The sequence below is a fragment of the Coptis chinensis genome, chromosome 4, assembly GCF_015680905.1.
Source record: "Coptis chinensis isolate HL-2020 chromosome 4, ASM1568090v1, whole genome shotgun sequence".
NCBI lineage: Eukaryota > Viridiplantae > Streptophyta > Magnoliopsida > Ranunculales > Ranunculaceae > Coptis > Coptis chinensis.
In genome coordinates this window covers 106383899-106400031 of record NC_141459.1, presented here as the reverse complement: position 1 = coordinate 106400031, position 16133 = coordinate 106383899, and the positions used below count along the sequence as shown (strand labels likewise).

Below are 16133 nucleotides of genomic sequence, written 5' to 3'. Positions count from 1 at the left end.
ATTTAAGAATGCAGAGTACAAATACTATGTAAAGTTAAAAATCTTGAGAAAAACTACTATGCAAAGTTAAGAATGCATAGTAAAATTACCACCACACATTACACAAACATGAAAAAGCAAATAAAAAATACTGTACAAATTTAAGAATGCAGAGTAAAAATACTATACAAAATTAAGAATGCAAAGTATAAATACTATGCAAAGTTAAGAATGCAGAGTATAATTACCACCACACATTACACAAACATGAAAAAGCAAATAAAAAATACTATACAAATTTAAGAATGTAGAGTAAAAACAACTACGAAAATATAAAAATGCATAGTAAAACTACTAGATACACAAACATAAAAATCTAAACTTGAAATTGCAAAACTATGAAAACTTAAACTGATTTTAACAAGATTTGGTTTGTTCGTAGTTTTTGGAGCAGCAATCTTTTCAATTTCATCTCCATCTCTTCTAAAACTTGAAGGTTTGATTTTTTTTTGTTTGATTTTCAGCTTTTTTCGAAATTGTAGAGTTTTATTTTTCTCTTTTGTTGCTTTCATTTTTTTTGTTGACGAGAAAATAGAGAATTTACTCGTGTACTATGAGAATTTGTAGTAGAAGATGCTTCAGATCTAAAAAGCTAGCCAGAGAGATGGGAGCGATAAGAAAGTGTGGTCAGAAAACAGTAAGTTCACGAGTCTATTCACGTGGGGGTATTTTGGGTAGTTTCTTATTTTATTAAATGTAGGGAGATTTTGTGGTGAGAAAAGAATTGAGGGGTTTTAACGTACCGGTTTCTGAGGGAGGGAGATTAAACCCATATCCTGCTTTATAGAGTCTTCTAATATCCATATGTCTAGTATCACCTCGGAAGAGGAGTTATCTGGAAAGCATAAGTGCCCTTCCATTTCTAAGAGTCCCCTACAATGGTGTCTTCTTTTCGAGGCACATTGCCTTCCTGGGTGTGGCATTGTGGAAAATTCCTCCCATTCCATATTGAATATCACAATAGAATGTGAACAATGTGGCCAAACCTGAAACACTCTCCCGTATTCTTGATCATTAATCATCCAACAATGTAGAGCTCCATTAAAGATTATAGGAGCTTTATTAACATGTGGTGGATGAGAGACGTCCCCAGGAATCAGTCTTAGCAATTTAGTGGCCAAGCTAAGTACCGAGGATTTGAAAATCACCTTCTAGGCACCAGCTGTATAGTATATTCTTGCCCAGTAACAGGATCTATTGTATGGGACTCTTTTAGCTGGTCAAAATTGCTGATTCCATATTGATGCTTTTACTCACAATCTTAGTAATTCGATTTTCAACAGTGAAATTCATAATGAACTTGATATAAATACTTGGTTGCTCCAACTCCAAATCTTACTACTACATTTACTATCTTTTGTGTTTTTTTTGGGGTAATTCATAACTTGATAGAAAATAAAATCTTAAACTATGTTTATTTAACTCAAATCCAACTCTGCTTCTTATACTCACGCATCAGACCAGAAATATAATTTTTTTGATTTCCTAATGAAATTAGAACTGTGACAAGTACATAAACCATGCATGCATTCTTAATTTAATAGAAAATCCTAAACTATGGTTAACTCAAGTCCAACGTAAAGATTTTTTTTAAAAAACACAAAACCGATCCATGAATAATCAAGATATTACAATAAATTACAACCCATCCTTGACTCGATTAAACAGACGACCGACCGACAGGTACAACAGTACAATTACATCCCAAGTCTATGTGACTTTTTCCAGCCTAAGCAAGAAAGTGAGCATGATGAGTTACATTGCGAGGGCAAAACTTCACAATCCTACAAAAACAAAAGATTTCCTGATGTTTAGGATCATCAACTTGAGATGTTCTAGCTCCCAAGATGACCATTAACTGCATCAACCATACTTTTGCAATATGAGATGACCACGATCTTGTCAATTGCAAGTTGCAAAGCTTTTTCTAAACAAAGAGCTCAAAATTCTGCTTCCTTGGCTCCACAGACAACACACCCCCTGCTGCCTGCGACCATAATATCATGCGACCATTTACAAATGGTAAAGCCAATACCACCTTTTTTTTACATCTCATCATAACTAAAACCTCCATCTGTTGTTAACAAATGCAAGTCGAGCTTCATGTTCCTTGGAATATAGTATTTACTAGTTGGTCGAGGTTGTGAAGGTAAGAAAAATGCTTTAGCTTGTCCTAAGAGTTGAGGAATGGTATGGTTTGTAGTTACTAACTTACTGTGAACATTTAGTTGGTTTCTATTGAACCAATATGAAGTAGGAAAGATTTGCATAATGGGTCAAATTATGGAGGATAGTGTCCTTGTCATGAGGTTCAGCTATGATTTGAATTAGGAAGTCCCTAAAGGTTGAAGTATGTTCGATTTTGAGTGAAAGAGAGCTACTAAACAATATAGCAGCCAGACGAGGGCAATTAATCAGAGCATGATCAATGGATTCAGGATTCTGACTGCATCTTGGACAGGAATCATCTTCACCAATATGTCTCTTAACAAAAGAAATGTTTAGTGGGTAGAGTATAATTTAGAACTGGCCTTAGAAATTGTTTAATTCTTGTGCTAAGAGCTTAGAAAGTTCCATAAACGAGTTATAACCTATAAGTAGATTTTATCAAAAACTTACCATTTGCTTTACACCGTCCAGATCCAAAGTTGTTCTTCAGAGTCATTACTAAGATTAATCTTATATATCTCATTAGCTATATCAGATGTAAACATGTTATCAATTAAAGTCGTGTTCCCAAGAGTTGTTCAGAATGATGTCAGTTACAAAATTAATGCTATTATTTGGTGCAAGTCCAAAGGTTTTTTAGAAAGACTGGAGGGAATGAAATTGTCTTCTGCCATGTTTGATTATCTTACATGGAAGGGGCTTAATATGGTTTTTAATCTTGATAATGCCCTTGTTCTCGAGTACTCTTTCAGGCACCTTAATTTAAGAGAAATTGAGAAGACCTAAGGTGAACGTTGAACTGATCTTCATTTTAAACCTCTGCACTGTGCAACTGTAGAACCCCTTCAATATCAGTCCCTCATTTTATATTTCTCCTTTAACCAGACCTTTAAAAGGATGCTGCTGCCCTCTACTTTAGGGCTTGCTAAGATTTGAGAATTGGCAACTGAGGAAAAACACAATGCCCACACTCCTACATATCAAAATACTCTGATTTTCTCATCTCAATTTCCACTAAGCAATATATGATAATTCACGAACGACATCTTAATTGAATTCCTATTCAACTACACATGCGTAGTCACTAGTTTATTTACCTCATACAAAGCTATATATGAATAAACTTAAATGATCATAAACTTTGTACAAATTCAATTCAGACGTCAACTTTCCAAAAGTTTATAATATAGTATTCGTGGATGCAATTTAATGTATCAAGAACAAACATGCTGGGTAGTTGTAGATGAAGAAGTCATAGATTTCGATAAAACCAAAATCATAACTCAAAAACAGATTTTCATCGCATGTCTAATATTTCACCGGGGCAAGGATTTCAAGTTGTGGACCAAGTTGCTCCTCCACTGTCTTCTCAGCTTTGACTCTCAGCTTGGTGAGCGGCTTCCTCCTCTCATATGCAACCTGAGCTCTATCCTTTCTTTTCTCCTCAAGTTCCTGCACAAAGCAGAAGAGATTGTTAACGAAATCTGGGCCCTTGTTTCCATCCTTAGAGACATGAGAGAACTTTCTTAGTAATGCATGTATATACATCCAACAAAGTTATGGACAACAAGTACGAGCACATACATAGGAAAAACAGAAAAAGCCAAGCAATCTTCCTTATAGGTTCTCGGAGGTGGTCTTAACTCTGAAGTGAAACTACATTTTTTCAAGAGAAGAAAAACACTATAAAGCAAAAGCATCTGACACAATCTTCGTTTTTTTAATCGACAAAAAGACATCTCAGTGGTAACGAAGCCAATCACAGATACTAGAGAGGGAGGTGGGAGGGGGACCTCTTGCTCCCTAACCAAGTCCCAAGTAGTTCCCAAAAAATAATAATAATTAAAAGACTTCACATTAAAAATGAGAGCAACTTCAAGATGTTCGAGAAAGGTAGGAGTCACTAGAGTCATAGAGTCGTCCTCCCCAGGTTTCCTCTCTCATGTGACAAGGGTGATTTATCCCCCAGAATTTCAACTAATACTACTTTTGTTAATTTAGCCCCTCACAAATACTGAGGTCTTATTCATGCAAAGAACAAGGGAAATTTCCTTGACGTAGGAAAAACAGAAAAAGTCAAGCAATCCTCTTCATAGGTTCTCGGAGCCTCGGAGGTGGTCATAACTCTAAAGTGAAACTACATTTTTTCAGGAGAAGAAAAACACTATAAAGCAAGCATCTGACACAATCTTTGTTCTTTTAATCAACATCTCAGTGGTAACAAAGCCAAGTCCCAAGTAGTTCCCAAAAAAAAAAAATTAAAAGACTTCGTATTAAAATTGAGAGCAACTTCAAGATGTCCCCCACCCCCACCCCCACCACCACCCCACCACACACAACAATATATATATAATCATCCGGATATGGCTAGAAACCAGCCATTTGACAAGATTATTAAATGACAAGTTCAGAGAGCACCATTCCATACCCACGACAGCCAAGGAGAGGATCATACCAGATGATTCTTCTCAAGAACTCCATATGAGTATACACATTGCCCAACACAAATTTTTGAGGATTTATGTACATTCCCCCCAAGGCATTGTTTGTTTACCAAAAGTAAGCCTAATGTACATCATAGAGTTGTCCTCCCCAGGTTTCCTCTCTCACGTGACGAGGGTGATTTAGTCCCCAGAATTTCAATTGATACTACTTTTGTTAATTTAGCCCCTCACAAATACTGAGGCCTTATTCATGCAAAGACCAAGGGAAACGTCAACCAAATTTCTCAAACTTTCACCCCAATGACATTCTACCTTGATAACCACTCTAGAAAGTTACAATTTGTCATTTTATCAAAGCATTCTTTGCATTTCAAATATTTTTTTTAAAAAAAAATGATGAGTAGAACATCTTAATCTATAACCAAGTATATGGTATTAGGAGGTCTCTGTAGACTTGACGTACATGCGACGTTAAACCATCCATGGGAAAATGTGAAATTCTAGCTTGCCAAACTGGTTCTCAATATCCATATATGCTACTTAAAATTTAGGTGTAGTTTCTCTTTTGATTCCGAAAGAAACATAAATTGAGACAACATAGAGAACAAGAAAAATATTATGAAATTGACCCACTACAATGTAGAAAATTATTCCCAAATAAGAAACTATTACAAGAATCAATTACTTAAAATTGGATAAGATAAGGTGCAGTAACAATTTATACACAAAACAAATCAGGCATAATACAAACCTTGATAGTGTCATAATGATTCCATCTAACCTCCTTAGAAAGCTGTCCCATCAAACAGTACTTATGTCCAGGTTGAAGCCTCAACACCCTAACAACAACAACAACACTTATCACTAAACATATAAATCCACCTCATTTCCAACCTAACAAACTAAAATGCGTGAACTAAGACTCACTTGATAGCATCAGGTATAACCATCCTCTTAACCTTATCATAAGGAGGAGGAACTCCTTCATAAGCCTTCAATCTCTGCGGCCACGCTTTGTCTTATGAGGAATCATCCTAAAAAACACAACAACAACAAATGTAAGACAAACATAAAAACAAAAAACAAAAAAAATATATATATTTGAAACAAACATTACCCACGAATGGTACGCCAGAGAATCTTAGCAGGAGAACGGAAATGAATAGGACCATGAGATGGTTTAGTATTCATTCTCTTTCTTAAAAAACGTAGGTATTTCATTTTCTGATGAACGAGTCCACCTGATAAACATATCTCTTCACAACGTAGGGTTTTTGGGTTGGAACTATTTTTTCATTTTATAGGTGATGGTTTTAAATATCGAAAGTTTTGAAATATTTGTATATAGACCGGTACTGAAATTAGTACATTCAAAGCAGAGAATCCATTAAACATAGCTGTCTATCATCATCTCCGTCGTAATCGCAAGATATTTCTTGTGATTCATGCTGGCTTGATTCATTAATCTGTTCAGAGGATTGAAGGAGAGTACCCAAAGCAGGAGTATATTTCTCACTGAAGATCATGCTCATAAATCTGTTCTTACTAAGTGGTGAACGAAAGATACTTGTCTCTTCCATAGTTCTGCCTAACCTGCATTGTTCTTCCAGACAAAGGTATTTTGGGCTATGACATAAAGCCAGTGGGAAATGATCAGGTTCCTGAACTTGATATTCTTCGTCTTCAGGAGCTTGTCTTCCAAAAGGATCAATAAGATAGCTTCCTGAACATGTGCCCCTCCTAGTAAAATCTGAATACTGACGGATGCTTTGGGCAAAAGGAGGGGTGGTTGCATTGAATATACAGTTCCGAGTTTGCAAGTTATTTTCTGATGGAGTGCTCCAAGTGGGACTGAAATTCGGTGCCCAACCACAAGTACTCGAGAAGTTCTGATCATACTCCATAATGTTAGTATCCCAACCGAGAAACTTTGCACCTCTGTCATTATCAGAGGTGAGCTCATTTGGACAACAAAGACCATCCAACTCTTCGAAGCTTGATTTGCTACTCACACCAAACAAGGTATCTGGGGACTCACAGTTAAACAGGAAGTTTTTGCGGGTTGAGCAAAGCAATCTCGATGGCATTGGCGTGTAGTCCAATGCCGCATACCTATCTCTATCAAATGAAAACTCCTCATTTGGGTGAAGAACAAAAGCAGAGTCCTCTTCAGGATGTACACTTAAAGCACCCTCACTACCTACATCTTCAGGTTGCCGTCTTTCATAGTCAAGGTGGATTTTGTTGGGGTGCCAACTCAATAGAGAGCCCAAATCCACGTCAACCTCTTGTTGCAGAATGCACTCTCTGGACTTACTGGACCACAGCTCCAACAAATTATTCCTGAAGTTTTCCCCATCAAAATCAGATATAGCATTCGTACTTAGGGTTTTAGGAACCTCATCAAAGTGCATGTCTGGCTCAGGAGAAACACGTAGCTGAGACTCGATGTTGAATCTTGCGTCACTCTGAGAACAGCAGTTTTTTGTTTCAAATAACATCAGTTTAGAATGTTATAATAACATGTTGCTACAAGTTTACATAGATAACTAAGAGGTAAAGGATCATACGGTTTCTGCAACCACATTGCCTTCAGGGACCAAACGCTCAAGAAGAATTGAGACCAAATCATACCTGAAAATTTTCAATCCAATCAATAACTGAAATCAGACAAATAGAAAGGAGTTCATTTCTAGGAAAGTATCTGACCCCTTTGTGCAGATCTCGTTCATGTCAAGAGATGCAGTCTTAGCAGCCAAACGAACTAAATTTTGTCTCTTTACAGAAAATATGTCTTTCTGTTGGCGTTCAGGTCCTGTGGTATTAATATTAGAACAAAGTGACTCAATTGGCTATACGTATATGTTCTATGTTCTAACAGCAACACTATTTTATAATGACTTATGATAGTATAGTTTACCTGAGTTCATTGAGACTCCTGGTGAAAGGGGCACCATGGTGTTGATAGGTGTGACCTTTTCTATGGGTGACAGGGATCCAAATTCATGGTTGGATTGCACCATCTTGATCCGCTCTGCATAATAAGGGTAATCGAGATCATCATTGTGTGTCGGGTTAAGCTGCATTGGAATACTAGCCCAATTATACATAACCAAGGAAATCTCTATCAAGAAAGTACCTTTAGTGTGGTTATACACTTCAGATTTCTCCAATTGGTACTCCTTTTTATTAACTTGATAAGAACGGAAACTGCGTCCAGCCTCTTCACGAAATTTCTTAAAGAATTTGTATTCAGAAGTCTTTGGTTCTTTACCTGCATATTGGTTTTTTCATATCGGGACCTCAAATCGACTTGTTTACATGGAAGATTCTCAAGAAGAAAAAGTAAAAAATTTATGTAAGCTTTATAATAAAATCAGTTTAAATAGGTAGCTTACAATTTGGGTCCATGATTCCTGGCGCACTTCTTAAACAAGTATCAGGTTTGGAACACAATGTGGCAAGTGTTTCTGGTTCCTCAAATCTTACTCTTTTCAATCTCTTTGCATCTACAAACAAATACCGGCTTACAAAAATTAGTCTGTTCTATTGAAGACTGGCCAGTATCTAACAGCCAATCATTATAACTTGCATTTTGGGCATTTGTTTTTTGCTTGTTACGCATTAATGATCAAATGAAGTAAAAATTAGGGCAAAAGCAAAAAAAAAAAAAAAAAAAAAATCAGGTTTATTGAGATTATGAGATAGGAGAAAGAAAAAAAAACGTTTACCTGAAGAAGGTTGATGAGAAAATGCGGTAGAAGAAGAAGAAGAAGTGAAGGTGTTGAATGTTTTTGGAAATGGAGATGTTTCAATCTCAACTACTCCGTCTTTCTTTTTCAGCGCCCTCCTCATTTTTTGCTTTCTTGTCAGCAAAGAATGACAAGATCAGCTGTTTGGCGCCATTTTCCACCTTTTAATGGGCCGAGCCTTTAAATGGGCTTAAGGGAAAAAAACACATAAATGGGCCCAGTGGTTGCGTTTTAAGGCCCGTCAAACGCTAGAGTCCATATCGTGTTTTGACTTTTATTGAGATGACATATCTTAGAGCATCTCTAGGTGGTGGAGGTATCACCTGTTTAATTGAGGCCAAAATTTGAGATAAATATCTACAAAATTTGACCAACTCTAGGTGAAAGCAAATATCAGTCGCAAATTTAGAATAGGGTCTACCATGCGTGACATTGATACTATCGCGTGACATTACCACGGTTGCCCTAAGTTAAAAAAAGTTAAACCCCCCACGTGACATTCCCGTCACGCAAAATTGAAAAAGTAAAAAAAAAAACCCATGTGACATTGGCAATGACGTGCGAAATCCACATCCAAAACCCCAAATTTGCAATAGATAGGTGATACTTCCACATTTGCCTCCACCTAGAGATGCTTTTTCACAAAATTCCAAAGGGTTAACGAGTAGTATTAACCACCACAACCTCCCCCCAAAAAAATACACACAAAAAAAACTAGAGATGCTCTTATATCTATATATATGTCGACATCATTGGGCATAAAAAAAGAATATATAAAAAATCAAACAAAATTTCATTCATATCACCCGAAATGGGATATTGTTTGGATTTGTTACAGATGATGTTTTTCAAACATAAACACCCCACACTCGACAAATGGGCTTATAATGGTACACTTTCATAACTTCACTTCACCACTAACAAACCAAAATCATAAAAGAAACACCCCCTCTAAAATCACACATTAACAAAGGAATAAACAAAAGAGCCAGCTCCCAAAACCACAACAACGAACCAGATCAAAGCCTCTATCCATGATTACGATCTATGGCGGTGTCTGACCTGGCTTGTGAAATCCGGTTGGCATAAATACTCACCAATCGCAGCTGCGTACTGTTAAGCCCTTCCAAATATCGTAGGAATGACTTCCCAAGCAAGATGTAGATGTCGACAAGACAAAAAACAACAGTAAATCAAGATAACAGATAATAAGACAACAGATATGCAAAGGACCAACACTTCAATAACATGTCTAAGATTCAATAACAGAAGTCAAAACTCAAGTATACATCTAGGGAATGACATAGCACACCTCACAGGAAACAACTCCTGGTGTCGGGAAGTCCCAATTTGAAGGGCAAATGTGGTGTTATCTTAAAGCAGGTTAGGTCTGATTCTGGGATCAAGTGATCCATTCTCATTAAACTATAAACTTATAAATCTTAACAGGAGGCTAAGGTCCAATCAGATTTCAAGATTAAGTCAATGAAAAGTCACTCCCACACTCTGTATGGGTATTTGTCTCAGTGTCCTCGAATGTGCATTGAACAAAATGAACTTGCTAACAAATTAATGAGAACAAGTACCTTACGAACATCTGCACCATAAGTTCTTCTTGTGAGAGTCGGCCAACTAACTGAAAAACAGATCAAAAGAAAACAGAAAAATAGCAATATCACAAACCAAATGCTGAAAAGTTTCTGAGACTCCAAAACTCGAGCTAGAACAATTGCATCAGGATCGAGCGATATCTGAATTAAGTTGCGACATTAAGTCATCAACTCCCAAATCACTATCAGAAGCTATGACACCATACCATTTCTCCCTGGCAAAACCATGGCAATACGGTTGGACTATCTCTAAGGTTGTCCATCATGGCCTGCTTGCACTCAACCACTCGAGATTTATCCATGACTTATATTGAAGAAGTTATCCATTTAAGAAATATGGAAGCTAAATTTCCTTAGAGTGGTAATGCTAGATGGGACGACTTGTTACTGCTACCAACTGTAAAATTGCAAGTACAAAGAAACCAAAAGGCTCTAAGCTAAACATGAATGCAGTCAGTATCGTCTGATCGTGCATATCACATGATATGCATGTATGTGAAGTCAATGTTAGAAGTTATTAGACTTTTAAGCATTAATTCATATAATTAATTTAAACAAATCAGCCAAAAGGAGAGAGGGAGAGAAGTTTTATGAGTAAGTTGTATGTGATTCTTGGATGAAGTCCTTAAAGTGATAGGATTTGTTTTTTATCAGTGAAAGTGATAGGACTTTTGGTGTGTGAGTCGGTGCGATCTCTACACAATAAGGCCCTTTGTCACATGATGTAAATTGAATCAACTTTTTATACTCACATATAACTTTTTAGTAAATTGAATCAAATAACCAAAACAACAAGGCAACATACTCTAATGGTCTCCCATATGTCAAAAAATTGATACAAGTCACAAGAGTCTTCTCTTCTTAGCTTACTAATAAAGGAACAATAACTAGCAAAGTTAATAAAGAGGGTAAATTGGAGCAAAGGAAAAATTTATCAAACAAAGGTAAAGGCACACTGTAAGCAGTAAGCGAAAACAAAAATTATTTACAAGGGAAAACTGAAAACCTTGATACTACAAAAGTGAAATTGAGGGATAGTTTGTACACACAGAGGCAGTGTCATGTGACAGAGAGAAATTATGTACGACAGTTTTTTTTCTAAAGACACGTGACGTGTTTAAAAGCACAAAAGCATGCTCTGGAGGCACAAGGCTTGTAGAAAATATGATTCGACCTATTGGGTCAGCTGGGAGTGACGCAGGCACTGGCAACCACTAGTGTGTATTTGCGTGTGCCTATACACACTGTAACAGTTATTTAAGGACTTGGTACACACACTGTGCGGCGGGTATTTTTGGGTATCTACATTGAGTCCATTGCATAATGAACGAAGGCGTGCAACCGCCCTTCTGTTCAGCATTCAGTGATCAGAGGCTACATTCAGACACTGAGATTAAAAACTTGAATACAACATAAATTTTTTCAATTGACTTACCAGTTAAACATCTGAATGGATCATACTGACATAACACAACGGTCAAACATCGCTCCGCTTCATTAGAAACCTGAATGGCTGAACAAAAAGAGATTTGTCAAAGTATGATTTAAGTATTAAAATCATAGGGTAGTGTCCGGGGAAAAAAATACCTTGGCTTCCATATCCTTGTGAACATGAAGTAATTTTCTAGCACAAGGCACACAACCTCAACAGAATCATCCATGGAGTCTTTCTGAAAGTATCGAGAACAGCAGTATATTTACGATTTATAGTCTTGTGAAATCAACTTTTGCAAATTAATATAATTAATCCAACACCGGATCTGGAAAAAACAACAGACCTGATTGTTGAGCATTTCAACTAACAATGAAAGTGCAAGTTCTCGGATCGAAGAATCTGGATCATCCAGCAGCTCCAATACAACTGTGAGAATCTGGTTGAAATACTGCCCACAGACAGTCTAAATAATATTAGTAAGAAATGTAATGATTAAATAGTTTGTGCCGATAAGTACGTTCAGGTCACAAAGAATATTTGTTGCTCTTGAAAACCCATGGACTCTGTGAAGAAAAATTAATGTTAATCAAAAGAGAAGGAATACGAGAAAATTCTAGACATTCCAGAAGAACTTGAGAGCTGGACACTTAAGAGTCTCCAGATAATACATATATACTCTCCAGAAGCATCAGAAACCGACCCTTCTAAATAATATAAGTTCCTACTATTTGACACTAGCATTAAAAGGGTGATGTTGATAACCAATGCATTTAAGAACCTCTAAAGTCGCTGTACAAATATATTATATTGTTTCAACTGTAATATAATCGCGTACCAATATGTTTTATATCTGTCCTTAAGGGGATGAGGTTTCATGATCACATGTAACTAAGCTTTGCGACGCCAATAATGGATTCAAAGATATCTCAATAATATCTCGCCAGTCGTAAGAAGCTTCAAAGATATTAATTCTGGAGCAGAAATCATTAGGTATTTGGAATGGGGATATCTTTAACACAATGAAGTAAATTCCTCTAAGCACCAACAACAGACACATGACGAGTGAATGTCTATCTTCTACACAGGATTCAATTTTGCCTATAGAGATTATGAACAGGAAAACAGAAGTAATGAACTCAAGCATTGAAGATTTAGGATGAAAAAGAAAGAAAGAACCGAAACAGGAAAAAAAATGCATTGAATAGAAGACTGGTAAAAAAAAAGAACTACCATAAAACCATGAATGCAAGGAAATGGTACCTTGCTCCAGACTAATTGATCATTAGCCATTGAAAGATCAATCAGCTGCTGAAGTGCAACACGCTTGCTTACACTTTCATTCTCATCGCTGCCATTGCTAATCTGCACATAAATACAAAACATGATTTCAGAAAGGGGTTTTCCAAACAAGTGAGGAGTTTCACATATTCTCATGTACAGGAGAGAAAAAAGTATTTCTCTAAGTATATTTTCAGCTTCATTTTTTCAGGTTTTACCTGATGCAGAATTTGAGGGATGCTAGCCCCTACGTCTGGAGTGGAACTGGTCTTGGAAACTGTTAGCTTCTCATGGGCCAAAGGAGCCAACTTAGCAAGCCACAATTTCAGGATGCCACTGTGACCAGAACCTTCAAAAATTATTGAGTTCTTGTTGAAGGAGTTGATAGCAAACTCAATAACAGCCAACTTAGCCTTAAGTGAACGTTGATCATCAAGAAAACGAAGCAAAGCCGAAAGGAGAGAATCTATACCATAGGTCTTACTGACAGTTTCTAGAGTTGTTGAGAAAGACTGGCGAACTAACTCTTTTTGGTCAATTAACCTTGAAAAAACATGAGGCAGGATCCTCTCGATATAACTTTCAAAAGGCTTTCTGCAAGAAGGAATCATCTCAGCAAGTGTTAAAAGAGCTGCCTGTGCAACTTTATGGTGAGGATCATCTAAGTGTTTGAAAAACAACTTCATAACCTTCTCGAAACTCTGTGTAATTTCTTGGACACCTTTTGTCCCATGCTGCAGCAAAGTCCGGAGATAATTAAAAGCAGGAACTCTGGCAGACCAGTTAAACTAGATCTCAAACACTCCATCAAAGCATCACCAAGAGACAGTGGACCCTCCATGTAACTTGGCATTTCACCAAGTGCAAGTTGGCTATCATCAAAACTATTTCTACTATTAGCAGATACCCATCCAATCACATGTTTTCTCAAAAGCGGCCTCTGGAAATTGGGGATAAGTTTTGGGAATCCCTGAAACAGGGATCTTTATAAGGTGTGTCTAGATACTGCCTGTCCGTATGTGTGTTCAAATATCATCTGTTGATCCTCATATCAGTATTTTCTTCAATGTGACTCCCATCCTGCAGTCTCTCAGAAGTTCTCTTGGTAAGTATATGATGAAAAAGGCTCAGTTGACAGGCTACTATGGTAGGAAAACTTGCCGGGATCTTTGGAAGCATGAACCTGAGCACTGATAAGATCGGATGTTATTAAACCACTGCTCTGACTAGTAACTCTAGAAATATTGGAGGCAGTTGAATCTTGCCAATACTGAATCCATGAGATGACTTGAAGAAGGAACAGCAAGAGGAAATGGTGGATCACGAGCTGATGGAGTGTCAACTCCTGCACTAGGGGAACAGTGATTAAAGCTTAGACATTAAGGAAAAGGATAATAAATCCATAATGCAGTAAATTGTTAAAATAAAGTTCTGTATGGATAAACTTATTCTGAATGAATAATTACATTGTAATATTAGTATATTACGTATGTAGTTGAGCTGAAACATTCCATACCAAGGTCCAAGCTAGTCGATCACAAAGGTTTGTCAGATATATCCAAACCTTGCAGCATGCTTTCAATAGAACGAACATTTTGTTTACTTGCATGCAGCACACTTTCAAGACTTCTCCCAGTACCTTTTCCTAAAGATTTTGCTTGTGATAAAACCAGACCAGAAGAGAGAGGTGTTCCTGAGGGCAGAGTTGCACTCCTGTCCATTGCAACAATTGCAGAAGTTCTGTACCCAGGTACATTAGAAGTAGGTGTTTGGGATGGAGTACGCAATGATTGCCCCCCTCTATCACGAAGTGAAGGAGAAGCATATCTCCTGTGGACACCGCCTCTTTCTTCATTTATAACCCATACGGAAATGCATCACATCAAACACTGAGTTTCATATCATTAATAAGGGATCCCATGAATAGATGGAAACATATACCCTTTGAATGATGGGATCAAAAGATGAGAATAGACTCCCTGGAAAGTTCTGGCCAAGTTTTTGTAAACATCCGATAACAAGATCTCGCAGTTGATCGCACCTGCAAAGTTTCATTTCCCACTAGGTTTACATTTACTGACAAACTAAAATATCTACTTTCCCCAGTAAGTAGTTGACACAAATATATTATTCATCAGCATCTCTTCTACCGTAAAAGAAGATCTAATTTCAAAGTTTTAAATGTGTAATTAAGTCAATAGCTAATAGCCAAGGAAGCAGAAACAACCAACTATAAACCAAAAACACTTGTCTTTACTTATTTTACGCAGGTAAAGCTTCACTAACTGATGAATTCACCTTAAATCATTAGGATCTTTATTTCTAACTAATTTTTCCGGAGAAAATGTGTAAAAAAAAAACCCCACATGCAAAAGGAAAATAAATGAATGAAAAGCTTTAGGACCAAAATATAAGATGTTAACAAAACAAAAAAATATTCCTGAAGTTTTTCCCATCAAAATCAGATATAGCATTTGTACTTAGGGTTTTAGGAACTTCATCAAAGTGCATGTCTGGCTCAGGAGAAATACGTAGCTGAGACTCGGTGTTGAATCTATCAAGTTTAATCATGATAACAAAGAAAGCATGCCAAATCCAGCGACGTGAAAAATTACCTTCATCCATCTTGAACTCAAATAGCTCATCATCTTCAGAAACACAGTTCCATCTTGCAATTTCCCAATAAGTTTCACTGTCAGACAAATGAGATAATATTAAGCTTTATTATTAATTGAAAAAATAAATATAATTAATGAATACTGAAATGAAGAAAAAGGGAAGGACCTCTTCTTCTTCTTCAATTGGGTTTCGTTCAATTGTGTAATCAAAAATGAACTTTCCGCCAGAAGAACTAACTCAATTTCTGCCCCTTCTAATATCTTTCTCATCAATGACAATCTTGGGAATGTGGGTTAAGATGCTCCAGTCCTCCTCTCTGCTACGTTCTCTCCTAGTAATAATCCAGCAAAAGAAGATTTCCAATTTGTGAAGCATAGTGAGTGGTTTCAACTCCTCTGGCTTGAAATCAAGGGAATTGCATAATTGAAAAATCAATTGTTGAAGTGACGTGAGTTGGTTTAATCCTTGGGGGAGAGAGGAATGAGGTGAATGTACGATACAAAGAGTCTTGAGGTTGTTGTTGTGGGTGAGGGACATTAACGATTTTGAAAGAACACCTACATCGTACATTAACCAGAGAGTTTCAAGCCGAGGAGGAAAAAGGTAGTGCGGTTCCACCTTCAAATTTGGGCAATAAGAAAGGGACAAGTATGTAATATTGGACATCATCCTCATCCAAGTAGGGAGCGTGGAGCCAACATAGTTTCGTATTTCCAATTGTTCCAAGCTTTCTTTATGTGGTTCCAGATTTTCAAGAACACCTTCCATCCTTCGTATCTCCTCTTCG

At 36.9% G+C, this 16133-nt stretch overlaps 1 protein-coding gene and 2 pseudogenes across 3 annotated transcripts; all 3 read right to left on the bottom strand.

Moving 5' to 3' along the window:
- Nucleotides 1–3202: 3202 nt before the first annotated feature.
- LOC147506693 (large ribosomal subunit protein uL13w-like) lies at nt 3203–5939 on the bottom strand (annotated as a pseudogene). Its single transcript, XR_015221162.1, has 4 exons — nt 5770–5939; nt 5580–5686; nt 5404–5491; nt 3203–3660 (listed from the first exon to the last, which is right to left on the bottom strand). The product of XR_015221162.1 is annotated as a large ribosomal subunit protein uL13w-like (transcript).
- Nucleotides 5924–8157, bottom strand: LOC147506692 (uncharacterized). The gene is made up of 6 exons (XM_086558742.1): nt 8051–8157; nt 7792–7926; nt 7573–7686; nt 7362–7467; nt 7223–7286; nt 5924–7120 (listed from the first exon to the last, which is right to left on the bottom strand). Exons 1-6 carry the CDS (start codon nt 8061–8063, stop codon nt 6023–6025), a joined length of 1530 nt encoding a protein of 509 aa, XP_086414868.1. The 5' UTR covers nt 8064–8157; the 3' UTR covers nt 5924–6022.
- Nucleotides 8158–9178: 1021 nt separating this feature from the next.
- Nucleotides 9179–16114, bottom strand: LOC147506691 (CLIP-associated protein-like; annotated as a pseudogene). Its single transcript, XR_015221161.1, has 11 exons — nt 15921–16114; nt 15343–15419; nt 14244–14600; nt 13200–14072; nt 12946–13076; nt 12710–12811; nt 11793–11912; nt 11602–11684; nt 11450–11527; nt 9991–10040; nt 9179–9549 (listed from the first exon to the last, which is right to left on the bottom strand). The product of XR_015221161.1 is annotated as a CLIP-associated protein-like (transcript).
- Between the last annotated feature and the right edge of the window lie 19 nt (nt 16115–16133).

What these genes read in the sequence shown, in the direction of transcription:
- LOC147506692 (XM_086558742.1), bottom strand. An exon ending in AGTGTATAACCACACTAAAG is followed by an intron (nt 7,687 to 7,791) that starts GTACTTTCTTGA and finishes CTTATTATGCAG; the next exon opens with AGCGGATCAAGATGGTGCAA. An exon ending in AACGAGATCTGCACAAAGGG is followed by an intron (nt 7,287 to 7,361) that starts GTCAGATACTTT and finishes GAAAATTTTCAG; the next exon opens with GTATGATTTGGTCTCAATTC.